The 26,858-nt window shown below is 43.0% G+C and overlaps 2 protein-coding genes across 7 annotated transcripts in view; one reads left to right on the top strand and one right to left on the bottom strand.

Moving 5' to 3' along the window:
- Nucleotides 1-19,312, top strand: part of LOC311102962 (disheveled-associated activator of morphogenesis 1-like) — a 70,793-nt gene extending 51,481 nt beyond the window's left edge. For all 6 annotated transcript variants that reach the window (XM_084144461.1, XM_084144462.1, XM_084144460.1 and 3 more), the window contains 8 exons: nucleotides 12,213-12,319; nucleotides 14,423-14,511; nucleotides 14,645-14,813; nucleotides 15,058-15,165; nucleotides 15,978-16,038; nucleotides 16,330-16,461; nucleotides 17,374-17,544; nucleotides 17,799-19,312. In XM_084144461.1, coding sequence (XP_084000587.1) covers nucleotides 12,213-12,319; nucleotides 14,423-14,511; nucleotides 14,645-14,813; nucleotides 15,058-15,165; nucleotides 15,978-16,038; nucleotides 16,330-16,461; nucleotides 17,374-17,544; nucleotides 17,799-18,005 — 1,044 coding nt within the window. In that variant the 3' untranslated portion in view covers nucleotides 18,006-19,312. The remainder of the gene's footprint in view (nucleotides 1-12,212; nucleotides 12,320-14,422; nucleotides 14,512-14,644; nucleotides 14,814-15,057; nucleotides 15,166-15,977; nucleotides 16,039-16,329; nucleotides 16,462-17,373; nucleotides 17,545-17,798) is intronic.
- Nucleotides 19,313-24,756: 5,444 nt separating this feature from the next.
- On the bottom strand, nucleotides 24,757-26,133 carry LOC311102667 (G-protein coupled receptor 135-like; the record flags this gene model as incomplete). Its single annotated transcript, XM_084144031.1, has 1 exon — nucleotides 24,757-26,133. The coding sequence occupies one exon, from the start codon at nucleotides 26,131-26,133 to the stop codon at nucleotides 24,757-24,759; it is 1,377 nt and encodes a 458-aa protein (XP_084000157.1).
- Between the last annotated feature and the right edge of the window lie 725 nt (nucleotides 26,134-26,858).

The raw sequence follows: 26,858 nt of genomic DNA, 5'->3' as shown, positions 1-26,858 counted from the left end.
CTCTCTCATATAGCATGTACTCCTCCTCTCTCTTCTCTCTCTCTCGCTTTCTCTCTGATATAGCATGTAGCCCTCCTCTCTCTCTCTCTGATACAGCATGTAGCTCTCCTCTCTTCTCCTCTCTCTCTCTCTCTCTCTCTCTCTCTCTCTCTCTCTCTCTCTCTCTCTCTCTCTCTCTCTCTCTCTCTCTCTCTCTCATACAGCATATAGCCCTTCACTCTCTCTCTCTTTCTCTGATACAGCATGTAGCCCTCCTCTCTCTCTGATACAGCATGTTGCTCTCTCTCTCTCTCTCTCTCTCTCTCTCTCTGATACAGCATGTAGCTCTCTCTCTGATACAGCATGTAGCTCTCTCTCTCTCTCTCTCTCTCGATACATTATATAGATTCTCTCTCTCTCTCTCTGATACAGCATGTAGCCCTCCTCTCTCTGATACAGCATGTTGCTCTCTCTCTCTCTCTCTCTCTCTCTCTCTCTCTGTACAGCATATAGCTCTCTCTCTCTCTCTCTCTCTGATACAGCATGTAGCTCTCACTCTCTCTCGCTCTCTCTCTGATACAGCATGTAGCTCTCTCTCTCTGATACAGCTGTTGCTCTCTCTCTCTCTCTCTTTCTCTCTGATACAGCATGTAGCTCTCTCTCTCTCATACAGCATGTTGCTCTCTCTCTCTCTCTATCTCTCTCTCTCTGATACAGCATGTATCTCTCTCTCTCTGATACAGCATGTAGCTCTCTCTCTCTCTCTCTCTCTCTCTGATACAGCATGTAGCCCTCCTCTCTCTCTCTGATACAGCATGTTGCTCTCTCTCTCTCTCTCTCTCTCTGATACAGCATGTAGCTCTCTCTCTCTGATACAGCATGTAGCTCTCTCTCTCTCTCTCTCTCTCTGATACAGCATGTAGCTCTCTCTCTCTCTCTCTCTGATATAGCATGTAGCCCTCCTCTCTCTCTCTGATACAGCATGTTGCTCTCTCTCTCTCGCTCTCTCTCTGATACAGCATGTAGCTCTCTCTCTCTCTCTCTCTCTCTCGCTCTCTCTCTGATACAGCATGTAGCTCTCTCTCTCTCTCGCGCTCTCTCTGATACAACATGTAGCTCTCTCTTCTCTCTCTCTCTCTCTCTCCTCTCTCTCTCTGATACAGCATGTAGCCCTCCTCTCTCTCTCTGATACAGCATGAAGCTCTCTATCTCTCTCTCACTCTCTCTGATACAGCATGTAGCTCTCACTCTCTCTCTCTCTGATACAGCATTTAGCTCTCTCTCTCATTCTCTCTCTCTGATATAGCATGTAGCTCTCTCTCTCGCTCTCTCTCTGTATCTGATACAGCATGTAGCTCTCTCTCTCTCTCTGATACAGCATGTAGCTCTCTCTCTCTCTCACTCTCTCTGATACAGCATGTAGCTCTCTCTCTCTCTCTCTGCGCTCTCTCTGATACAGCATGTAGCTCTCTCTCTCTCTCGCTCTCTCTTATACAGCATGTAGCCCTCCTCTGTCTCTCTCTCAATTCAATTCAATTTAAGGGCTTTATTGGCATGGGAAACGTATGTTAACATTGCCAAAGCAAGTGAAGTAGATAGTAAACAAAAGTGAAATAAACAAAAAATATTAACAGTAAACATCACACTCAGAAGTTTCAAAAGAATAAAGACATTTCAAATGTCATATTATGTATATATACAGTGTTGTAACAATGTGCAAAGAGTTAAAGTACAAATGGGAAAATAAATAAACATAAATATGGGTTGTGTCACGATCGTTGTCGAACGAGAAGGACCAAGGCGCAGCGTGATATGCATTCATATTTATTTACGGCTAAACACACGACAAAACAACAAACGAAACGTGAAGTCCAAGGTAGCATACAACCAACATACCTTACACGGAACAAGATCCCACAACCCACTAGTGCCAACCGGCTACCTAAGTATGGTCCCCAATCAGAGACAACGAGCTACAGCTGCCTCTGATTGGGAACCACCCTGGCCAACATAGATCTAAACGATCTAGAAACTAAACATAGAAAACCCAACATAGCAACACACAACACGGAAATACACACCCTGACTCAACAAATACAAGTCCTCAGAGTCAGGGCGTGACAGGTTGTATTTACAATGGTGTTTGTTCTTCACTGGTTGCCCTTTTCTTGTGGCAACAGGTCACAAATCTTGCAGCTGTGATGGCACACTGTGGTTTTTCACCCAGTAGATAAGGGAGTTTATCAGAATTGGGTTTGTTTTCGTATTCTTTGTGGATCGCTGTAATCTGAGGGAAATATGTGTCTCTAATATGGTCATACATTTGGCAGGAGGTTAGGAAGTGCAGCTCAGTTTCCACCTCATTTTGTGGGCAGTGTGCACATAGCCTGTCTTCTCTTGAGAGCCAGGTCTGCCTACGACGGCCTTTCTCAATAGCAAGGCTATGCTCACTGAGTCTGTACATAGTCAAAGTTTTCCTTAAGTTTGGGTCAGTCACAGTGGTCAGGTATTCTGCCACTGTGTACTCTCTGTTTAGGGCCAAATAGCATTCTAATTTGCTCTGTTTTTTTGTTTGTTCTTTCCAATGTGTCAAGTAATTCTCTTTTAGTTTTCTCATGATTTGGTTGGGTCTAATTGTGTTGTTGTTGTTGTTGTTGTTGTTGTCCTGGGGCTGTGTGGGGTCTGTTTGTTTGTGAACAGAGCCCCAGGACCAGCTTACTTAGGGGACTCTTCTCCAAGTTCATCTCTCTGTAGGTGATGGCTTTGTTATGGAAGGTTTGGGAATCGCTTCCTTTTAAGTGGTTATAGAATTGAACGGCTCTTTTCTGGATTTTGATAATTAGCGGGTATTGGCCTAATTCTGCTCTGCATGCATTATTTGGTGTTTTACGTTGTACACAGAGGATGTTTTTGCAGAATTCTGCATGCAGAGTCTCAATTTGGTGTTTGTACCATTTTGTGAATTCTTGGTTGGTGAGCGGACCCCAGACCTCACAACCATAAAGGGCAATGGGTTCTATAACTGATTCAAGTTTTTTTAGCCAGATCCTAATTGGTATGTCAAATTTTATGTTCCTTTTGATGGCATAGATGGCCCTTCTTGCCTTGTCTCTCAGATCGTTCACAGCTTTGTGGAAGTTACCTGTGGCGCTGATGTTTAGGCCGAGGTATGTATAGTTTTTTGTGTGCTCTAGGGCAACGGTGTCTAGATGGAATTTGTATTTGTGGTCCTGGCAACTGGACCTTTTTTGGAACACCATTATTTTTGTCTTACTGAGATTTACTGTCAGGGCCCAGGTCTGACAGAATCTGTGCAGAACATCTAGGTGCTGCCTGTTCTAGTGCCCTCGCCAATTCATTGATATTCAGTGGGGAGAACAAGTATTTGATACACTGCCGATTTTGCAGGTTTTCCTACTTACAAAGCATGTAGAGGTCTGTAATTTTTATCATAGGTACACTTCAACTGTGAGAGATGGAATCTAAAACAAAAATCCATAAAATCACATTGTATGATTTTTAAGTAATTAATTTGCATTTTATTGCATGACATAAGTATTTGATACATCAGAAAAGCAGAACTTAATATTTGGTACAGAAACCTTTGTTTGCAATTACAGAGATCATATGTTTCCTGTAGGTCTTGACCAGGTTTGCACACACTGCAGCAGGGATTTTGGCCCACTCCTCCATACAGACCTTCTCCAGATCCTTCAGGTTTCGGGGCTGTCGCTGGGCAATACGGACTTTCAGCTCCCTCCAAAGATTTTCTATTGGGTTCAGGTCTGGAGACTGGCTAGGCCACTCCAGGACCTTGACATGCTTCTTACGGAGCCACTCCTTAGTTGCCCTGGCTGTGTGTTTCGGGTCGTTGTCATGCTGGAAGACCCAGCCACGACCCATCTTCAATGCTCTTACTGAGGGAAGGAGGTTGTTGGCCAAGATCTCGCGATACATGGCCCCATCCATCCTCACCTCAATATGGTGCAGTCGTCCTGTCCCCTTTGCAGAAAAGCATCCCCAAAGAATGATGTTTCCACCTCCATGCTTCACGGTTGGGATGGTGTTCTTGGGGTTGTACTCATCCTTCTTCTTCCTCCAAACATGGCAAGTGGAGTTTAGACCAAAAAGCTATATTTTTGTCTCATCAGACCACATGACCTTCTCCCATTCCTCCTCTGGATCATCCAGATGGTCATTGGCAAACGTCAGATGGGCCTGGACATGCGCTGGCTTGAGCAGGGGGACCTTGCGTGTGCTGCAGGATTTTAATCCATGACGGCGTAGTGTGTTACTAATGGGTTTCTTTGAGACTGTGGTCCCAGCTCTCTTCAGGTCATTGACCAGGTCCTGCCGTGTAGTTCTGGGCTGATCCCTCACCTTCCTCATGGTCATTGATGCCCCACTAGGTGAGATCTTGCATGGAGCCCCAGACCGAGGGTGATTGACCGTCATCTTGAACTTCTTCCATTTTCTAATAATTGCGCCAACAGTTGTTGCCTTCTCACCAAGCTGCTTGCCTATTGTCCTGTAGCCCATCCCAACCTTGTGCAGGTCTACAATTGTATCCCTGATGTCCTTACACAGCTCTCTGGTCTTGGCCATTGTGTAGAGGTTGGAGTCTGTTTGATTGAGTGTGTGGACAGGTGTCTTTTATACAGGTAACGAGTTCAAACAGGTGCAATTAATACAGGTAATGAGTGGAGAACAGGAAGGCCTCTTAAAGAAAAACTAACAGGTCTGTGAGAGCCGGAATTCTTACTGGTTGGTAGGTGATCAAATACTTATGTCATGCAATAAAATGCAAATGAATTACTTAAAAATCATACAATATGATTTTCTGGATTTTTGTTTTAGATTCCGTCTCTCACAGTTGAAGTGTACCTATGATAAAAATTACAGACCTCTACATGCTTTGTAAGTAGGAAAACCTGCAAAATCGGCAGTGTATCAAAAACTTGTTCTCCCCACTGTATATGTTGAAGAGAGTGGGGCTTAAACTGCATCCCTGTCTCACCCCACGGCCCTGTGGAAAGAAATGTGTGTTTTTTGCCAATTTTAACCGCACACTTGTTGTTTGTGTACATGGATTTTATAATGTCGTATGTTTTTCCTCCAACCCCACTTTCCATCAATTTGTATAGCAGACCCTCATGCCAAATTGAGTCGAAAGCTTTTTTGAAATCAACAAAGCATGAGAAGACTTTGCCTTTGCCTTTGTTTTGGTTTGTTTGTTTGTCAATTAGGGTGTGCAGGGTGAATACGTGGTCTGTCGTACGGTAATTTGGTAAAAGGCCAATTTGACATTTGCTCAGTACATTGTTTTCACTGAGGAAATGAACTAGTCTGCTGTTAATGATAATGCAGAGGATTTTCCCAAGGTTGCTGACGCATATCCCACGGTAGTTATTGGGGTCAAATTTGTCTCCACTTTTGTGGATTGGGGTGATCAGTCCTTGGTTCCAAATATTGGGGAAGATGCCAGAGCTAAGGATGATGTTAAAGAGTTTAAGTATAGCTAATTGAAATTCGTGGTCTGTATATTTTATAATTTCATTGAGGATACCATCAACACCACAGGCCTTTTTGGGTTGGAGGGTTTGTATTTTGTCCTGTAGTTCATTCAATGTAATTGGAGAATCCAGTGGGTTCTGGTAGTCTTTAATAGTTTATTCTAAGATTTGCATTTGATCATGTATATTTTTTAGCTGTTTGTTCTCTGTTATAGGGCCAAAAAGGTTGGAGAAGTGGTTTACCCATACATCTCCGTTTTGGATAGATAGCTCTTCGTGTTGTTGTTTGTTTAGTGTTTTCCAATTTTCCCAGAAGTGGTTAGTCTATCTCTCTCTTTCTTTCTTTCTATCTCTCTCTCTCTCTCTCTCTCTCTCTCTCTCTCTCTCATAAAGCATGTAGCCCTCCTCTCTCTCTCTCTCTCTCTCTCTCTCTCTCTCTCTCTCTCTCTCTCTCTCTCTCTCTCTCTCTCTCTCATAAAGCATGGAGCCCTCCCCTCTCTCTCTCTCTCTCTCTCATAAAGCATGTGGCCCTCCTCTCTCTCTCAATTCAATTTAAGGGCTTTATTGGCATGGGAAATGTACACACTCTCTCTCTCTCTCTCTCTCTCTCTCTCTCTCTCTCTCTCTCTCTTTCTCTCTCTCTCTCTCTCTCTCTCTCTCAGTTCAATTGAATTCAATTTAAGGGCTTTATTGGCATGGGAAACATATGTTAACATTGCCAAAGCAAGTGAAGTAGATAATAAACATAAGTGAAATGAACAATAGAAATGTACAGGAAACATTACACTCACACTCAAGTTCCAAAAGAATAAAGACATTTAAAATGTCATATTATGTGCAAATAGTTAAAGTACAGTGCCTTGCAAAAGTATTCATCCCCCTTGGCGTTTTTTCCTATTTTGTTGCATTACAACCTGTCATTTAATTGGATTTTTATTTGGATTTCATATAATGGACATAGTCCAAATTGGTGAAGTGAAATGAAGAAAATAACTTGTTTCAGAAAATTCTAAAAAATAAATAACTGAAAAGTGGTGCGTGCATATGTATTCACCCGCTTTGCTATGAAGTCCCTAACTAAGATCTAGTGCAACCAATTACCTTCAGGAGTCACATAATTAGTTAAATAAAGTCCACCTGTGTGCAATCTAAGTGTCACATGATCTCAGTATATATACACCTGTTCTGAAAGGCCCCAGAGTCTGCAACACCACTAAGCAAGGGGCACCACCAAGCAAGCTGCACTATGAAGACCAAGGAGCTCTCAAAACAGGTCAGGGACAAAGTTATGGAGAAGTACAGATCAGGGTTGGGTTATAAAAAAATATCAGAAACTTTGAACATCCCACGGAGCACCATTAAATTATTTAAAAAATGGAAAGAATATGGCACCACAACAAACCTGCCAAGAGAGGGCCGCCCACCAAAACTCACGGACCAGGCAAGGAGGGCATTAATCAGAGAGGCAACAAAGAGACCAAAGATAACCCTGGAGCTGCAAAGCTCCACAGCGGAGATTGGAGTATCTGTCCATAGGACCACTTTAAGCCGTACACTCCACAAAGCTGGGCCTTCCGGATGAGTGGCCAGAAAAAAGCCATTGCTTAAAGAAAAAAATAAGCAAACACGTTTGGTGTTCGTCAAAAGGCATGTGGGAGACTCTCCAAACATATGGAAGAAGGTACTCTGGTCAGATGAGACTAAAATTGAGCTTTTTGGCCATCAAGGAAAACGCTATGTCTGGCACAAACCCAACACCTCTCATCACCCCGAGAACACCATCCCCACATTGAAGCACGGTGGTGGCAGCATCATGCTGTGGGGATGTTTTACATCGGCAGGTACTGGGAAACTGGTCAGAATTGAAGGAATGATGGATGTGGTTTAAGGGGAAACATTTAAATGTCTTGGAATGGCCTAGTCAAAGCCCAGACCTCAATCCAATTGAGAATCTGTGGTATGACTTAAAGATTGCTGTACACCAGCGGAACCCATCCAACTTGAAGGAGCTGGAGCAGTTTTGCCTTGAAGAATGGGCAAAAATACCAGTGGATAGATGTGCCAAGCTTATAGAGACATACCCCAAGAGACTTGCAGCTGTAATTGCTGCAAAAGGTGGCTCTACAAAATATTGACTTTGGGGGGGTGAATAGTTTTTATATTTTATTTTTCTTGTTTGTTTCACGATAAAAAATATTTTGCATCTTCAAAGTGGTAGGCATGTTGTGTAAATCAAATTATACAAACCCCCCCAAAAATCCATTTTAATTCCAGGTTGTAAGGCAACAAAATAGGAAAAATGCCAAGGGGGGTGAATACTTTCGCAAGCCACTGTATCTCTTACAGAGTAGAGATAATCAGCCAATTAATATTCTCTGTTCAGAGCCAGATAACAATTTAGTCGGCTTTGGGATTTTGTTTCATTTTTCCAATGTTGTAAATATGAGTCCTTTGATTGGTTCATGATTTTGTTTATTTGAATTATTTTTCTCTTTCGCTCTTTCGCTCTCTCACTCTGATACAGCATGTAGCCCTTCTCTCTCTCTCTCTCTCTCTCTTTCTCTTGCTCTCATACAGCATGTAGCCCTTCTCTCTCTCTCTCTCTCTGATACAGCATGTAGCCCTTCTCTCTCTCTCTCTCTCTCTCTCTCTCTCGCTCTCTCGCTCTCTCGCTCTCTCGCTCTCTCTCTCTCTCTCGCTCTGATATAGCATGTAGCCTTCCCAGAGGGGTTGGGTTAAATGCGGAAGACACATTTCAGTTGAATGCATTCAGTTGTACAACTGACTAGATATCCCCCTTTCCCCCCCCCCCCCCCCCTCTGTCTATCTCGCTCTCTCTCTCTCTCTGTCTTGCTCTCTCTCTCTCTCTGTCTCTCTCTCTCTCTCTCTCTCCCCCCTTGTCCTTTCCTCATGGCAACGGGCCACAAATCTTGCTGCTGTGATTGTGGGTCAGTGTGATCTGTGGGAAATGTGTCTCTAATGTGGTCATACATTTGGCAGGAGGTTAGGAAGTGTAGCTCAGTTTCAACCTAATTTTGTGGGCAGTGGGCACATAGCCTGTCTTCTCTCGAGAGCCAGGTCTGCCTATGTCAGCCTCTCTCAATAGCAAGGCTATGCTCACTGAGTCTGTACATAGTCCATTTTCTTAATTTGAGTTCAGTCACATTGGTCAGGTATTCTGCCACTGTGTACTCTCTGTTTGGGGGCAGATAGCGATCCAACTTGCTCTGTTTTTTGGTTGATCATTTCCAGTGTGACAAATAGCTTTCTCATAATTTGGTCGGGTCTAAATGTGTTTCTGTCCTGGGGCTCTGTGGGGCCTGTTTGTGTTTGTGAACAGAGCCCCAGAACCAGCTGGCCGAGGAGACTCTTCTCTAGGTTAATCTCTCTGTAGGTGAGGGCTTTGTGGTGGAATGTGTGGGCATCACTTCCATTTAGGTGGTTGTAGAATTTAACAGCTCTTTTCTGGATTTTGATAACTAGCGGGTATAGTCCTAATTCTGCTCTGCATGCATTGTTTGGGGTTTTGCGTTGTACACAAAGTATATTTTTGCAGAATTCTGCATGCAGAGTCTCAATTGAATGTTTGTCCCATTTTGTGAATTCTTGGTTGGTGAGTGGACCCCAGACCTCACAACCATAGAGGGCAATAGGTTCGATAACTGATTGAAGTATTTTTAGCCAGATCCTAATTGGGATGTTGAGTTTTATGTTCCTTTTGTTGGCATAGAAGGCCCTTCTTGCCTTGTCTCTTAGATTATTCACAGCGTTGTGAAAGTTACCTGTGGTGTTGATATTTAGGCCGAGGTAGGTGTAATTCTTTGTGTGCTCTAGGGCAACGGTGTCTAGATAGAATTAGAATTTGATGCTACTGGACCTTTTTTGGAACACCATTATTTTTGTCTTACTGAGATTCACTGTCAGGGCCCAGGTTTGACAGATTCTGTGCAGAAGATCTAGGTGCTGGTGTATGCCCTTCTTGGTTGGGGACAGAAGCACCAGATCATCTGAAAAACAGTAGACATTTGATTTCTGAGTCCAGTAGGGTGAGGCTGGGTGCTGCAGACTGTTCTAGTGCCCTCGCCAATTCATTGATATATATGTTTAAGAGGGTGGGGCTCAAGCTGCATCCCTGTTTCACCCCATGGCCCTGAGGAAAGAAATCTGTGTGTTTATTGTGAACATTGATTTTATAATGTCAAATGCTTTTCCCCCAACACCGCTTTCCATCAATTTGTATATTGCAGACCCTCATGCCAAATTGAGTCAAAAGCTTTTTTGAAATCAACAAAGCATGAGAAGACTTTTTGTTTTGTTTGTTTGTCAATAAGGGTGTGCAGGGTGTACACGTGTTCTGTCGTACGGTATTTTGGTAAGTAGCCAATTTGACATTTGCTCAGGACATTGTTTTCGCTGAGCAAATGTTGGAGTCTGCTGTTGATGACACTGCAGAGGATTTTTCAGGGATTGCTGCTGACGCAGATTCCACTGTAATTATTGGGGTCAAATCTGTCTCCACTTTTGTGGATTGGGGTGATCAGGCCTTGGTTCCAAATATTAGGGAAGATGCTACAGCTGAGGATAATGTTCAAGAGTTTAAGAATAGCCAATTTGAATTTGTTGTCTGTGTATATCATTTAATTTAGTATACCATCAACACCACAGGCCTTTTTGGGTTGGAGGGTTTGTATTTTATCATGTAGCTCATCCAATGTAATTCGAGAATCCAGTAGGTTCTGGTAGTCTTTAATAGCTGATTCTAAGTTTTGTAAATTATCATGTATATGTTTTTGCTCTTGGTTCTTTGTTATATGGCCGAAAAGGTTGGAGAAGTGGCTTATCCATACATCTCCATTTTGGATAGATAGTTCCTCGTGTTGTTGTTTGTTTAGTGTGTTCCAATTTTCCCAGAAGTGATTTGATTCTATGGATTCCTCAATCACAATGAGCAGTTTTTTGACATGCTGTTCCTTATTTTTTCTTATGCTAAGGTTTTTTGGTTCTCTGTGTTTTTGGTTGGATAGGTTTCTCAATATCTTTCTTAGGTTTTTACATTCTTCATCAAACCATTTCTCATTGTTGTTAGTTGTCTTAGGGTTTCTGCCGGAATTTAAATTTGATATGTTAGCTGATAGGTCAAATATATTGTTCAGGCTTCCTACTGTTAAGTTTACATCTTTATTATTGCAGGAAAACATTTTGTCCAGGAAGTTGTCTTGGAGGGATTGGATTTGTTGTTAGCCAATTGTTTTTTGGTAGGTTTCTACACTGCCCTCCTTCCATCTATAGCGTTTCTTAATAGTATACAGTTTGTTTGGCTTCGATGCCTCATTGTTGATTATTGCTCTATTCAAGTAGATTGTGATTCAAGTAGATATCTCTGATACAGCATGTAGCCCTTCTCTCTCTCTCTCTCTCTCCCTCTCTCTCTCTCTCATACAGCATGTAGCCCTTCTCTCTCTCTCTCTCTCTCTCTCTCTCTCTCATACAGCATGTAGCCCTTCTCTCTCTCTCTCTCTCTCTCTCTCTCTCTCTCTCTCTCTCTCATACAGCATGTAGCTCTCCTCTCTCTCGCCCTCTCACTCATACAGCATGGAGACCTTCTCTCTACTGTAGCAGCTAAATGGATTTATGCCGTATTGCAGGTCCCAATTCCCATCCTATCCATCCCCCTAACCCTTTGCAGATCTGAAGGGTCTAGATAGGTATAAGGAGTGGTGTGGTGGAGCTTTCACCATATTGCTTCCTCCTTACAGATCTGTTAGATTCTGATCACAGGCTTTACCAAGAGCAGATCAGTGTTGATATCTTATTGCCTGGGTAATAATATACTTTTTAGGGAGCCCTCTTCTGTTTCTACTCTGATCGAAGTACAACACACAGGCCAAATGTATCACCATATTCCAGAGAATTCTATAAGCCAATCATTGCTTTGATGATGACTAACTGATGACATGTAATCGTAAAACTCCTCGTCCCCTGTTAACCTTCTCTCAAAACCGCTGAGCCTTCATGTTCTTTATCGGCCCATAATTATGACGATGACTAGGTGAAATAGTATAGTAATTTCAAATAGATGTGAGAGTAATTGAAGGCTAATCGAGTTTTATAAGACTTTTCATTGCTATTGCTTTAATCTAGGGCCCTAATTAAAGAAAGTCTGCAGTGTTCATAGGGACTGCGTTAGTGACGGAATGGAGCATTTGTAGTGGTGGGGCCCGGCCCGGCCAGCCTGGATGGCGGAGGTTATTTAGCAAGGTTTTAAAGCATCTGAATGCTGTTAGTGGGAATACTGCCTGCCTGGCTGCCATGTCTGTTCTGAGTTCTGAAGAAAAATAAGTCCAGCTGCCAACCTAATCCATCTGTTCTATGGAACATGATCAAAGATCCACGAGTTCTAGGTCTGAGTCATTTAAACATAATTTACAGTCAGAGCACAGAGGCAATTTATATCCAGCAGGAGATGGGGTTACCACATCTCAGTGATAACTCTGCATGTCTTTTCAATGATAATAATTAATAATTGATTTTATTTCTATAGCGCTTTTCCAGATGGTCAAAGCTCTTTAGTTAGCAATGGGGGAAACTCACCGTACCTGACATTTTGCACCAGAAAGCTCACCACACATCAGCTATCACAGTGTAGAGAAGGGTATTAGTATGTGGCTGTACAAGGTCACTCTTGATAATTGTCCTGTTAATTGTCCTGTTCCTGTCCAGCTGCTGAAGTTTGTCCCAGAGAAGAGTGACGTGGATCTCCTGGAGGAGCACAAGCATGAGCTGGACCGCATGGCCAAGGCTGACCGCTTCCTCTACGAGATGAGCAGGTACATACTTTGGTTTGGTATAATGACTTTTGGTACTGCTACATTGTGTAACACCACATTCCCCACAATAATAATAATAATAATAAAAATAATATTACATTTTATTTGTAATGCGCTTTTCAAAACCCCAAAGTGCTAAAACCCCAAAGTGCTAGACACTATCCACAGCATGTTATTTTGTTGTTTGTTGGTATACTGTGGAAAATATTCAGCTGCTCTCGGATGACAATGGATTTTGACTTTAAAACTGCTTCTTCATTGTTAACATGTAGCCTTCATCAGGGCTTTTCTCCTTTGTTGGTTTACTGTAACAACACTTTCTGTGTAACTAGTCTTGAATCAACATTGCAGTTAACAGGAATTGACACATATCATTGTAATACCACCAGGAGTATATGTAAACAGCATGACACTCAGTGACACATGCTAGCTGGATGTCAACATCTTTTAACACAAATCACTTTAGCATATCTACAGTAACTGCTGAGGGACATCACTGCCAGACATGAAGCTGTGTCCCCGATCTGCCAGTGAAGGCCATTGGTCCTGACTGTGAGGGCTTGGGGAGAGCAGAACGATTGGTATTGTTCTTTAGTGAATAAAATAGACAGCACTGCCCTGCATTTTGCCCTGTGTAGGCCAAACACATTTATTACCTTTTGGAGTGCTGTCCGTTTAATTCACTATGGATTATAATTACGAGAATTCAGCCCCCAACTAGTTTTAGAAGTATAATATGTGAGTGAGAAAATTGTTAATTATTTATTTTGATAATTTTTTACCATGAGTCACGGTATCTGAGCTGAGGGGGAGGCTGTGGCTGAATTGGCGCCTGTGGCTGAATGGGTCCCTGTGGCTGAATGGGTCCCTGTGGCTGAGGGGGAGCCTGTGGCTGAATGGGTCCCTGTGGCTGAGGGGGAGCCTGTGGCTGAGGGGGAGCCTGTGGCTGAATGGGTCCCTGTGGCTGAGGGGGAGCCTGTGGCTGAATGGGTCCCTGTGGCTGTGGTTGAGGGGGAGGCTGTGGGGGAGGGGGAGGCTGTGGTTGAGGCTGTGGTTGAGGGGGAGGCTGGTGCAAAGGTGGCAGCAAGCAGCTGAACTCTCCATGTAACTCTGTTGTTAGTAAATTAATGTGAAACATTCTCGGCTCGTGCACGAACAAAAAAAGACTCCCCAGGGCTAGGGCTCACTGCAGTCCCTTTAATGGGCATTCCTCTACTGTCTTACAAATAAAGATTACTTAAGTTAGATTACTAGATTAAAGGAGGGGAAACAATGTCCAGGTGCTATTGTGAGTGTAGTACCAGCACCATTTTCTCCATGATGTATCAAGCCATTTACTATGGGAATAGAGACTTCCTTCCAGGATCTGGAGTCGTTTCTCGTTTTGTGTTTTGCCTTCCTGAAAACATTGAAGCCATGGTAACAGAGTTTGGGCAGGAAAAGGAGCTTCTTTATTCAATGTGCTCTGAGTTTTTCATGTTGGATATTTAATCCAGTAAGATCATTTGTGAAAACCTCAGAAAGAGGTCAAGGTCATGAAAGGCCTGTGTTGATCAAATGTCTGAACAAAACCACAAAACAAGTGTCTTTCTATTAAAAGTTCATGGCCTTCATTTAGGAAAAATCATATCATACAGACAGATGGGTGCGCAACTTTCAACTGTCAGCTCCAAAGGATTATTGAAAACATGCCAACTATATTTAGTCTCCAAATGTTTATTGAAAACGTAAATACATTTGCACAGTAAGCACTTGTTGTCTATCAAAAACATTGTTAGTTGTTGGTTATCTAGCTAGCGAATTTTAGCCATATTAGCATAGACGTGACATAAATCGAAACACCTCAAAATAAGACATGCTATCAAGAACAATATACAACTACCTGAAACAAACCCCTTACGATTTCCCACATGGCAGCTTCTTGTCATTGTTGCTATATATCTGACCGTTCAGAATCATAACACACGGCCTAATGCCTCATCGACGCGTGCTCCTGACGTTGTCAGGCAACCCGTCTATTACACAACAGTTTCAGTGAAGTGGAATGTTGTCTATGTAAACTCTGATTGAAACATAATATTTGGACCTCTTCCTACAATACAGAATCAACCACTACCAGCCAAGGCTGCAGTCTCTCTACTTCAAAAAGAAATTTGCTGAAAGAATCGTCGAAGTCAAACCTAAAGTTGAAGGTAGGATTTTCCTTACAATGTTCCATGCTCAAATTATCTACCTTTTAAAAAAGTTGTGCATTACATAGGCAATAGGGTGCCATTTAACCAATGTCTTATCCTCATAACGGTAACTTCCTCTTCCTCTCCCCAGCACTGATCAGGGCATCTAAAGAAGTGCTGCAGAGCCGCAATCTCAAGCAGCTTCTGGAGGTGGTCCTGGCCTTTGGTAACTACATGAACAAGGGTCAGAGGGGGAACGCCTATGGCTTCAAAGTGTCCTCACTCAACAAGATTGCTGACACCAAGTCCAGCATTGACAAGTAAGAAATGTTTTGGCTTGAGCATATTTCATTTATCCTTTATGTATACAGGAAAAATCCCATTGACATAAAAAATGTATTGTGCATAGACCTGTCCAAATGACACCGCACTAAGAGTATTGAAAAGAGAGTGATGATGTGTGTTGTGTGTGATATAAATTCTAATGTGTGGTATGAATTATAATGTGTGATATGAATTTAAATGTGTGATATGAATTCTAATGTGTGGTATGCGTGTTTGTAGGAACATCACTCTGCTGCATTACCTGATCACCATCCTGGAGGAGAAGTATCCCAAAGTGGCCGTGTTCCAGGAGGAGCTTCAGAGTGTTCCAGAGGCAGCCAAAGTCAAGTACGAGCTGCTGCTAAGGCTGACTGAATCAGATCCAACAACCACACACACACACACACACACACGGATGCTGTTTCATAAACCTAAGTTGCTCTCATGTCTGTGTAGTAACTGTGTGTAATTACCCTTGCAACAACATTGTAATAGTTTAATTTTCCTCTCTAAGCCAAATTAATGGTGCCTGGCTTTAAGTAGAGAGGGTAAAAGGTTAAGACCGTATTGCAGTGTGTATTACCTTACACGCTGTGTTTACAGAGAGAGTCAAAGGTCATGTTTATATTGTCTGGATGTGTCAGAGGCACAGGTTGTCCTAATAGCCCCTATTTCAGTGATCCTCTTGAAATGTGGAAAGTGTGAACTGTGAACCCTAGAACCTTCAAAATGTCAAGGTGTTTCCTGTCGTACCACAACAAAGCAATAGTAGTAGCAGTCAGCATAATCCAGAGATTTAGGGAGAAAGAAAACAGTAAGAAAACAGTAAAATAATTATAATAATTCAGGTCGCAAATATAGATAATCTAAGTTAGAGTTTCTGTTAAACCTAGTGAACCCTGTATCCATGCCTTTCCTGACTGAGAAGGAAGAGAGTTAGGTTTTATCCTCACACATTTCCTGTCTCTAAGTTGGGGCTTGGTTGGAGCAGATGGTTTGTAATTGTTTCACGTCAATAAACTCCTCTCTCCACTCCCTTTCTTTCCCTTTCGTCCTCTCGTCTCCTCTCGTCTCTCTCCACTCCCTCTCTTTTTCTTTCCTCCTCTCCTCTCGTCTTTCTCCACTCCCTCTCTTTCCCTTTCCTCTACTTTTGTCCACAGTATGACAGAGCTGGAGAAAGACATCAACAACTTGCGCTCTGGACTGAAGAGTGTGGAGACGGTGAGTGGCCATTTCTATTGGTTTTCCCTTAATGGAGCCACACATGATATCAGAGGCAGTATACTTGGGCTTGCACTCCTCTACCTCCTGTTCATGAGTCTCAGTAGGTTTCCAATGACAGAACGCCAAAGATTAGGGCCTGGAGTTTTGCCTGGTCATATTACATGGTCATACAAAACTCCTGGCCCTAGCAGTGATCAATCTGAAATGGGCATGGTACTGTACTCTTGTGTTGTGGGTTGTCTGATGACAGTCATATAACATCCTGTAATGCTGTTCCTTACTGTATAGGAGCTGGAGTTTCAGAGAGGTCTTCCTCAGGTTTCGGGTGATAAGTTTGTGTCTGTGGTGAGCCAGTTCATCACCATGGCCAGCTTCAGCTTCTCAGACGTGGAGGATTCTTTGACCGAGGCCAAGGAGCTGGTGAGAACCGGCGGGGGCCGGGTCTGGGGAGCGCATTGTCCGTCTGTCCCCTCCTCCTCAAGCTTCTCTCCACAACTAGGAGCTCTGAAGGAGCTATAAAACTAAAATATGGTCGCTTTAAAGATTTTTAAAAGGCAGCGCAAATGGCAAATCCTGTACTTTATACTTGGTCACATAACCAAGTAGGTAGCACACATTAAGTGTTCTTACTGCAGCTTTGAAGTCACCTTTTCAAACAACCAATATACTTGGAAATATTATGCCTCGTGTTTCACTGTATTTAAATGTGGAAGATGTAGTAACTCACGTCTGTTCAAGGCTGACAGTCTACCTGCATGGACATTGGAACCTCTGAATATAAACAGTTCATGTTTAACTGAGATGGGTCAAGGCTATCAGTTTCAAAGCCATGGTTTTCCCCCTGGGTCTCCCCTTCATGAAGTGCCATGTGGAATGTATTTGATACATGTGCAGTGCACAGTGGATGAGGGTTATTTATGTGTCAAGTTACACTTTACAATGGAAACGAGGAGGAAACCACCTCTGTTGGGAGCAGACCTGGGTTCAATTAATATTTGAAATCTTTAAAATACAGAATGTTTGCCCTACCCTGCCTGGAGTGCCAGGTGGGCAGGGTTTGCACTTTTGCGACTATACTGTTGGTTCCAATGTGCCAGACAAGCTCAATCAAGCCCAGAGAAAGTATTAGTTATGATTTCAAATAGTATTTGAACCCAGGTGTGATGGGGTACCCAGGTCTCACACATTCATCCCTTGTGTAATACTGAAAGAAAGTTGACCTACATTCACACTAAATCACCTGTGTGACACATTGATTGCATTTTATTACATCTAGAGGAAAAGCTGTTTGACCATCAAAGTATTTGGTGTCTAACGTTATTTTCTCTCCAGTTTTTGAAGGCAGTGCAGCATTTCGGTGAGGATGCAACCCGTATGCAGCCTGACGAGTTCTTCGGAATCTTCGACCAATTCCTGCAGGCGTTCACAGAGGCCAAGCAGGAGAATGAGAACATGCGCAGACGCAAGGAGGAAGAAGAACGACGGGCCCGCATGGAAGCACAGGTTAGATTGTTAAGATTGTCTATCTCCGACCAAAACACTAGAGAGAGTCACCTATGGTCACCATTTAACCACCCAGTCATTATGCAACAACTATTACAAATGGGTATCAAACCAGTTTATTTTACTCTTGACCAACACACACTCAAATGCACGTGCTGTACTGCTAATTTACTCAATACACCAAATACATCCGTCACACACTATATGCTACTGTAGCTATGTGTCAAATAGTCACTCCTGTTTTGTCCTCTCAGCTGAAGGAGCAGAGGGAGAAGGAGCGCAAGTCCAGGAAGGCTAAGGAGAACTGTGAGGAGGACGGTGAGTTCGACGACCTGGTTTCAGCCCTGCGCTCTGGGGAGGTGTTCGATAAGGACCTGTCCAAGATGAAACGCAACCGCAAGCGCGTCAACTCATCAGCTGAAACCAGCAGGGAGCGGCCGGTCACGAAACTGAACCTCTAAAACAACTGATGACTGAGCCTCTGTCCTACTGGAGCTAGGCTATGCTGCCCTCTGTTGGCTTGGTATGGGCCTAGCACCCCCTCATTTTGGAGTGGACAGAACTCGCTACTAAAACGGAACTGAACTGTGCAGGAAACGTGGTGGACAGACCTCTACATACTCTTCTGCTACTCAAGCAACAATAACCCAGAGCTTGTGTCTGTCTGGAAACAGACATTAACTCCTCTGAAAACCATGAACTATGGATCAGGAGTGACTCTCTAAGCTATTTGTGTTAACTGCTAAAACCTACATTTTTTAAATGCTTTGGTCTGAATGACAGTTTTGCTCATGTCCTGGATGGGACACTTTAATAGCATAGGGCTGGTGCCCTGGAGTAGGACCCTCTTCTTGACCCTCGCTGCCTGCAAAGATGACCAGGAGGTGGAATGGAAGGCCAGGGATAACACACACAGTAACCCTGGTGGAGACACGTTTCCTGTTTTAAACAGGGGAGAATGTACTAGCCTTTGTGTAAAATCTTTCCTGCTATTGTGTTGAGTCAGACTCCCTTAAGGGTATAGTAAAAGATGTCAACCCCATGCAAAGAAACAATGTGTCTGTTGAAGCACAATCCAGTATGTATGAATGGTAATGTTTTTGAGATAAGCACAAAAGCATAACAACAAGATACACATTTTGATACTGTTTTTTTATCACAATTTTGCAAAGACCTAATTTAGATATGTTTAAAACCAAATCACAGATGCAATATTACCATTTTATTAGAGCCCTAACTTTCACCTTTAGAAAATAATGTATTAAAGCAGCAACAAAAGATGGGTCAAAAACTAATGTATATTTTACTGTAGATACAGTATTGTAAAAGAGTATAGGACCTAGTTTGAAGTTTTGAAAGGATATTGTCTCCGATTCTATTTGATTTAAAGAGTTACCAAAAAGGGTTGCTCTACATCTGGCCATCCTGACACACAGTGTGGATATCAGTCTGGAAACTATGCATCCTATACGTTTTTTCTTTGTGTTCAATACTGTCATGTATGTGTATATATTATGTATTGTGCCAATTCCAGTGTCACCTTCTCACTATGTTATGTACAGCAGAAACCATTCAGTTATTTAGTCAGACCCAATTAGTAAAACCCTTCTAAAACCTTTGGTCACATTTCTACCAACACCCTCTTTACTTAACTGTGTGATAGATTTTCTGATGTAGGTATGTGGGTTCTTTCAATACAGCTTTTTTATTATTTAAACAACTTTCTATTTCCGAAACGGACTAAAGTAATAAACCTGGATGTCAATTATCTGTTGAATCTTTGTTATTTATTCCACCTTTATTTAACCAGGTAAGTTCTCATTTACAACTGCGACCTGGCCAAGATATAGAAAAGCAGTGCAATAACAACAACAACACAGAGTTACATATGGGATAAACAAAACGTACAGTCAATAACACAATAGAAAATCTATATACCGTGTGTGCAAATATAGTAAGTTATGGAGGTAAGGCAATAAATAGACCATAGTGGAAAATAATTAAAATTTAGTATTAACACGAGTGATAGATGTGCAGAAGATGATGTGCAAATAGAGATACTGGGGTGCAAATGAGCAAAATAAATAACAATGTAAATAACAATATGGGGATGAGGTAGTTGGGTGGGCTAATTACAGATGGGCTGTGTACAGGTGCAGTGATCGGTAAGCTGCTCTGACAACTGATGCTTAAAGTTAATGAGGGAGGTAAGTGTCTCCAGCTTCAGAGATTTTTTCAGGTCGTTCCAGTCATTTGCAGCAGAGAACTGGAAGGAATGGTGGCCAAAGGAGGTGTTGGCTTTGGGGATGACCAGTGAGATATACCTGCTGGAACGCATACTACAGGTGGGTGTTGCTATGGTGACCAATGATCTAAGATAAGGCGGGGATTTGCCTAGAAGTGATTTATAGATGGCCTGGAGCCAGTGGCTTTGGCGACGAATATGTAGTGAGGGCCAGCCAACAAGAGTGTACAGGTCACAATGGTGGGTAGTATATGGGGCTTTGGTGACAAAACAGATGGCACTGTGGTAGACTACATCCAATTTGCTGAGTAGAGTGTTGGAAGCTATTTTGTAAATGACATCGCCAAAGTCAAGAATCGGTAGGATAGTCAGTTTTACGAGGGCATGTTTAGCAGCATGAGTGAAGGAGGCTTTGTTTGCAAGCCAGAACTACAACCAGTAATTCCTCTCAGACTGTATTCAATAAGTAGCTGTTGGTATTGTCTTGCTAGGGCAATTTAATTTAAGTGCTGTCTTTTACCTAGTTTACCTTTTACCCTAATCATTGTCTGTCTCATTGCTCAGTACTTGTGACTAGTTGTGGACTTGGATTAGTTTCAGGCCAATTTGTGTAATAGCCCTTGGTAACAGTTGGGTGTTTTAAGAGGGAGTGGCCTTACTTGTGTTCCCTGACTATTTAAGGAGCCTTATTTGGCCCCAGTCTTAGTGCGCCATCTATAGTTTGGAAGGACATCAGTTCCTACAAGAGCAGCAAGTATATTTTTGATTCAATAAGTAGCTGTTGGTATTGTCTTGTTAGGGCAATTGAAATTGAAGTGTTGTCTTTTACCTAGTAGCCTACTTAATCATTGCTGTTTGAACTGTCTGATTGCTCAGTACTTGTGACTGTCGGTTGTGGACTTGGATTAGTTTCAGGCCTATTTGGTCTTGCTAATTTGTGGGTGTGTTTTATTGTAGGGGGTGTTTTCTTCACCTCTGCCAGGCATTCAGCAATCACTACTGGGAGGTGTGTCTTTCACCTCTGCTAGGCAATTAGTGCTAGTACTTCAGTTTCCCATTTCTTCAGCAGCAGCTGTAAGAGGCAGTATTGTCGCCGAAACAGACTGTCTGCTGAGTTTTTTGAGGAAGGCTCCACACCACTCTCTCACTTGATTATCTTACCTAGTTATTTTCAGATCTTAATTTGATCTTTTGTAGCTTTGGCAAGTATGTGTTTCCCATTCCAGTTCGCTCCTCTCCCAGTAGGTTTTACAGACGCTGTGATCACAACCCATGTGTAGCTCTTTGTCTCTGTGGCCAATAAAGCTGAGTTCATCTCACCCTGACGGAGACATGGAATACCCTATAACACTGCTACTGATCGCCATGGTGATGGCACAGGCCTAATCATTTCTCCTTTCCCCCTCACCTGTCTATTGGGTGACTTTAACTTCCTTACGCCTGACTTCAATTAATTTCTTTCCACCTCTTTCTTTCCACTCCTTTCCTCTTTTCACCTCACCCTTTTCCAGTCACCTCACACTCACAAGGCAGGCAATCCGCTTGACCTCAACTTCACTACAGGCTGTACGCCTACTGATCTCACTGCAACCTGCCTGCAGGTCTCTGATCACTACTTTGTTTCATTTTCTCTCCATTTCGCCTCCAACCATACGCACTCAGCCCCTACCCAGATGATCATGTGCCACCGCAGTCTTTGCTCTCTCTCTTGCTACTCTTCTATCCTCTCTTCCTTCTGCTAAATACTCCTGACTGCCTCTTCCACCCTACTCACTTACCTTTCCGCTTTCTTTGACTCCCACTGTCCCCTTTCCTCCTGGCCAGCCCAACCTTTTGACTCCCACTGTCCCCTTTCCTCCTGGCCAGCCGACCTTCGCCTCTTGCTCCGTGGACGAGTGACTCACTGCGCGCTAACAGAACACGGTTGCGGGAAGTTGAGTGGAAATGGAGGAAAACTAAACTTCCGGAGGACCTATCATCCTTCCACTCCCTCCTCTCTACTTTTTCTTCCTCTGTATCTGCTGCTAAAGCTGCCTTCTATCACACTAAATTTGTGTCTTCTGCCTCCAACCCTGGGAAACTCTTTTCCACTTTCTCCTCCCTCCTTAATCCTCCTCCCTCTCTGTGGACGACTTTGTCAACCTTTCTGAAAAAAAGGTTGACTACATCCGCTCCTCATTCACTCAGCCTATTGAGTCCACTGGTTCCCACTCGCACAGAACTACCCTACGCCTTGACCTCTTTCTCCCCTCTTTCCAGATGAAATCCTGCGACTAGTGATGTCCGGCCGCCCAACAACCTGTCCACTTGACCCCACTCACTTCTCCAGACCATCTCTGGAGACCTTCTCACTTCCCTCATCAATTCATGCCTGACCACTAGCTGCGTCCCATCTGACTTCAAGATGGCCAGAGACGCTCCCCTCAAGAAACCAACACTCGACAGACTCTGACGTCAAACTACAGACCGGTATCCCTTTTCTTTCCAAAACACTTGAGCATGCTGTCTCTGACCAACTCTCTTATCTCGCATAACAATCTTCTTGACCCTAACCAGTCAGGCTCCAAGGCAGCTCACTCAACTGAGACCGCTCTCCTCTGTGTCAGAGGCTCTCTGCCAAAGCTGACTCATTTCTCATCCTCCTAGATCTATCCTCTGCCTTCAAAACAGTGAACCATCAGATCTTCCTCTCCATCCTCTCAGGGTTGGGTGTCTCAGGCTCTGCACACTTCTGAATTACATCCTACCTGGCAGGTCGCTCCTACCAGGTGGCGTGGCGAGGATCTGCGTCTGCACCACTACTGGTGTCCCCCAGGGCTTGGATCTAGGCCCCCCTTTCTCTTTACACCCAGTCACTCGGCTCTGTCATATCCTCACATGGTCTCTCCTATCATTGCTTTGCGGATGACACTCAACTACTCTGCAGGTTCATGCTCTACAACATCCGTAGAGTACGACCTTTCCTCACACCGGAAGTGGCGCAGGTCCTAATCCAGGCACTTGTCATCTCCAACCTAGACCACTACAACTCTATTGGCTGGGCTCCCCGTTTGTGCCATCAAACCTGTGAAACTTATCCAGAAGGCTGCAGCCCGCCTTGTGTTCAACCTAACCTTCAAGACCCTGGTGCTTGAATAGTATCTTAATGCTCACGACCCCCCCCCCCCCCCCCCCCCCTCTCTCTTTTCCCCACTAGCACTGACTTTGCTGATAAACACTTTGCGGGGAAAATGTACTTGATATGATTGTGATGTGTTGTCTCACCTAGTTATCTTAAGATGAATGCACTAACTGTGAGTCGCTCTGGATAAGAGCATCTGCTGAATGACTAAAATGTAATTTAACTGTCTGTTTTCCAAACTGTGCAACAAAGACAGGTATTCATCAGAGTTATAGTAAAGAGTGGCCAGTGTGTCCACGTATCTATTCTACAGGTTCCATTTACTGTTGGTCTTGTCTGAAAGTGTTGAAGGATTTCTGAAATGTTTTAAAGACATTCTGAGGACACATCTGCTTATAAGAATTGCCGTACTTTGGATACTATTCAGAAAGCATTGTGAATGACTTTGTCACTAATAAAACCTCTGGCAACAATTAATCTAGCTGCTGTTTCACCACCCCACCTGTCCTAGGTCAGGATCCATATTGGCAGTGTCACATAATAAACTATACATAGAAAATATTATGCTTCAAAACATTTATTTTATCAATTTTAAGTTAAAATATGATTTAACAAACAACTTGACAACTCACAGCTTTTTTTTATGGCAAGCAATAATTATTACATTTAAATGGACAAACTAAGTTAATGAGTATGGTATTCAAAATACACTCTTTTTTTATACAGGCAAATACAAAATATTGTGCTTTCATAGCATTGTTTCATGTTCTAGCAAATTGCTATGGCCAGCCATACATGACCTCTTGAACATCAATAAATCAAAGCACACACTTGATTTAAATGACTGAAGCCTTCACAGTATTCCAAATTAAAGCTCAACCTTGAATACAGTATAAATTAGGATAAATGCACTATCCCGACTCAAAAGGAAATCAGCCTAAATTAAACAGCTATCACCATTATCCAGTTTTTTTCTTTGGGTTAGTACAGGTGTTCAATAGAATTTAGTGGTTTGGGGTGCCACATTTGACACAAGTTTAATACTATAGCAATAAACTATGCCTCAAAGTGGAAACGAAATACTGTCACTTATGTAATATTGTTCATATTATTGATTCTATAGGACACATTGAGAAGTGGGAAATTTGCTTTAAAATGAACAAATGAAACATTCTCATTTAGGTTCAATGAACTATGCCCTTTGAATTAATGTTGTCATAAGATGGCCCAAACCTCAGGAAGCAACCCACTGGGCAAAAACTGGTTGAATCAACCTAGTTTCCACTCATTTCAACCCAAAAATGGAATGTGATGACGTTGAATCAAGGTGGAAAACTGATTGGATTTGAAAAGTCACCCAACTGTTTTTTTTCTCCCAACTTTTAATCTAACTCCAATGACGTGGTGATATGTTTTGTTGATTTCACGTTGAATTCACATTAATTGACATCTCAACCAAATGTAAATCAAAATTAGACATTGAACTGATGTCTGTGCCCAGTGGTAAAGGTTGCGCAATAAACATTTATCCGATAAGGCATAAAGTAATACATATATTCAAATGAGATGTTCAATCATTTTGAGTATCTTATAAATCACACTGCTTAAATGATCTGAAAATAAGTTGTGCTTTTAAATGTGCACTCTGTTCCATCACAGTGTGTAGAGCGCTTGGCACTGCATAAAGAGTGTCCAAACGCGCCTTGGCACTTCATAGGTCTAACTTTTATATCCCTTATCACTAATTAACAGTTAGGCCTACTTTCCCCCTGATTTCTCCATTTGTTCAAACGTTTGGCACATTAAATTACTTCAACATTTTGACATTCAAATGAAAGAATGATGATCACAGACTGGTATCTGCAGTTTCAACTTTTGGCACCGTGGGTTCGGACACAGTATCGAGCTGAGCATCCCTACAGAAGAACACCGCGGGGTTTTTACAAGCCCACATCGCAACCTCTCCTCCGTTCGCTGGGCTGGAGGAAGACAACCGGCTGTTTGCACCGTGCCTGCTCACATACCGGTCTCTGATTCGGTCGGCCCTGGTTTTTACATCCCTGCTTTGGGTTTGTGTGGATAGGTAGGCAGAAATGTTTCTAGTCCTATATCCCTCCTCTCGGCTTCGGCCTAAAAGCATCGATATGTTTGGGTTTCTAATTGCGTAAATGAGTGGGTTTATGGCACCGTTTGCCCATGCCATCCATATGGCCACCGTGTCCATGACCGGGTTGAATGAGTAATCTCCCACTGCGGTGATGATACCCATCAGACAGTAGGGTCCCCAGCAGAAGATGATAAACACTATCATAATCAGCACTGTCGTGGCCGTCCTCATCTCACTATAAAACCGGAGTAAATACGCATAAGTGGTCACCGGCCGCACCCTTATTTCTGATAACCTAACGGTCTTACATATGTTGTAATGACAGAAACACATGAGCGCAAACGGAATCAGATAACACACCACTATTAAAGCTATACTGTAAGAGGTACCCATCCTAGAAGTACCAGTGTGAAAGACATACATACAGTGGTAGAAGCCCCTTTTATGGACGACTAGATCCTTGGATGTTCGCATCACCAGGTACCATGGTAAGGAGAAAAACACTGCTGTTAACCACACTGCCACCAACAGCGTTATGGCCTTCCTCCTGCCTATCTTCTCCTGAGGTTGCCTCACGATGGCATAATACCGGTCAAAAGAAATTAGGGTCATTGTCAGTGTGGAAATAATACCAAAGCATGTGTTGAAGAACCCGTTGGCGACGCAGAAGCGGTCTCCAAACATCCACAAACCATCCTTGCTGAAGAGCATCATGAACGAGAACGGTAAACAAAGAACGGCCGTCAAGAAATCAGACAGTGAAAGGGACATGATGAACGCATTGGTAACGGTTCTCAGCTGTCGATGTTTTATTATTACAATTACCACCGCAGAATTCCCTAAACTAGAGAGGAGGAAGATAGCCAGTAGCACCAAGGCTTGAGCTGCCACCGTGATTCCCTGGAGGACCGAGTTTCCCTTCGCGCTCTGCACGGGTGTGTGTTGTTGGTTCTCCTCGCCTCCTCCCGTAAGGTTTCCATGACTGGCCTTCGTAAAAAAGCTGTGTAACACCGGTGCTATGGTGACTATTTCCAGCGTTAAACCCGTGCCAGAGGTGTTGTCTGGAGCGGTGGAATTGCTGGTGCCAAGCAATGCAATGTTCACGGGGAAATCCATCGGACACAAATTGGGGGCCTCCACAGAATGGAAGGAGATTCATCCCTCTACGAATATGTTGTCTCTGTGTTGATGCAGCAGCTTAGATATGTTGCATTAAAGACGTAGATCCCATTTGCAACCCCCCTTCTATGGGTTCCTCAAGATGTTCCTCATTATTCAAACTGGGGTCCATGCCCCTTGCGTTCCCAGTAGACAAGCGCCCCTGTTTGCAGTTCTCGCCTGATCGCCTCAATCTCAGTATTCCTGAATCTCATATTGCCGAGTCCCCGCCTTCCTTGCGTACAATTTGTGTCTCTGCACCCCTTCGTGACGTTCAGAGCCGTTGCCATGGTATCGGTGATGGTTTTCTTCAGCGCAATTACGCACTTTCTGGATGATGAGTTACTTGGTCAGGTACTTATAGGCCTCCTCACGTAGGCTTTAAAACAGAAAGACTGACACCTGAAAGTTTACAAGTAGGTTTAATTCTCATATGGTTGTATAGGCATTAGAATGACATATTCCAGGAATTCTGCCATTAGGAAATTAATTATAGGGTAGGCATTTGAATAGCTGTCAAACTATTAAAGCAGCAATCCGCTGTTGAAACAATAACAATGTCTCCCTGCCACTGTTCATCAAAAAGCTGAGGGATGGGACTAGTGAAATGAAACCACTCTCAAATTCATAGACAGAGCTATGGGTGCAAGGACTGACCATCCATGATATCAAAATTATAGTTT

Source organism: Coregonus lavaretus (genome assembly GCF_964263955.1).
Source record: "Coregonus lavaretus genome assembly, chromosome: 27".
In the NCBI taxonomy this organism is placed as follows: Eukaryota; Metazoa; Chordata; class Actinopteri; order Salmoniformes; family Salmonidae; genus Coregonus; species Coregonus lavaretus.
This window is presented reverse-complemented; position numbering and strand designations above follow the sequence as displayed.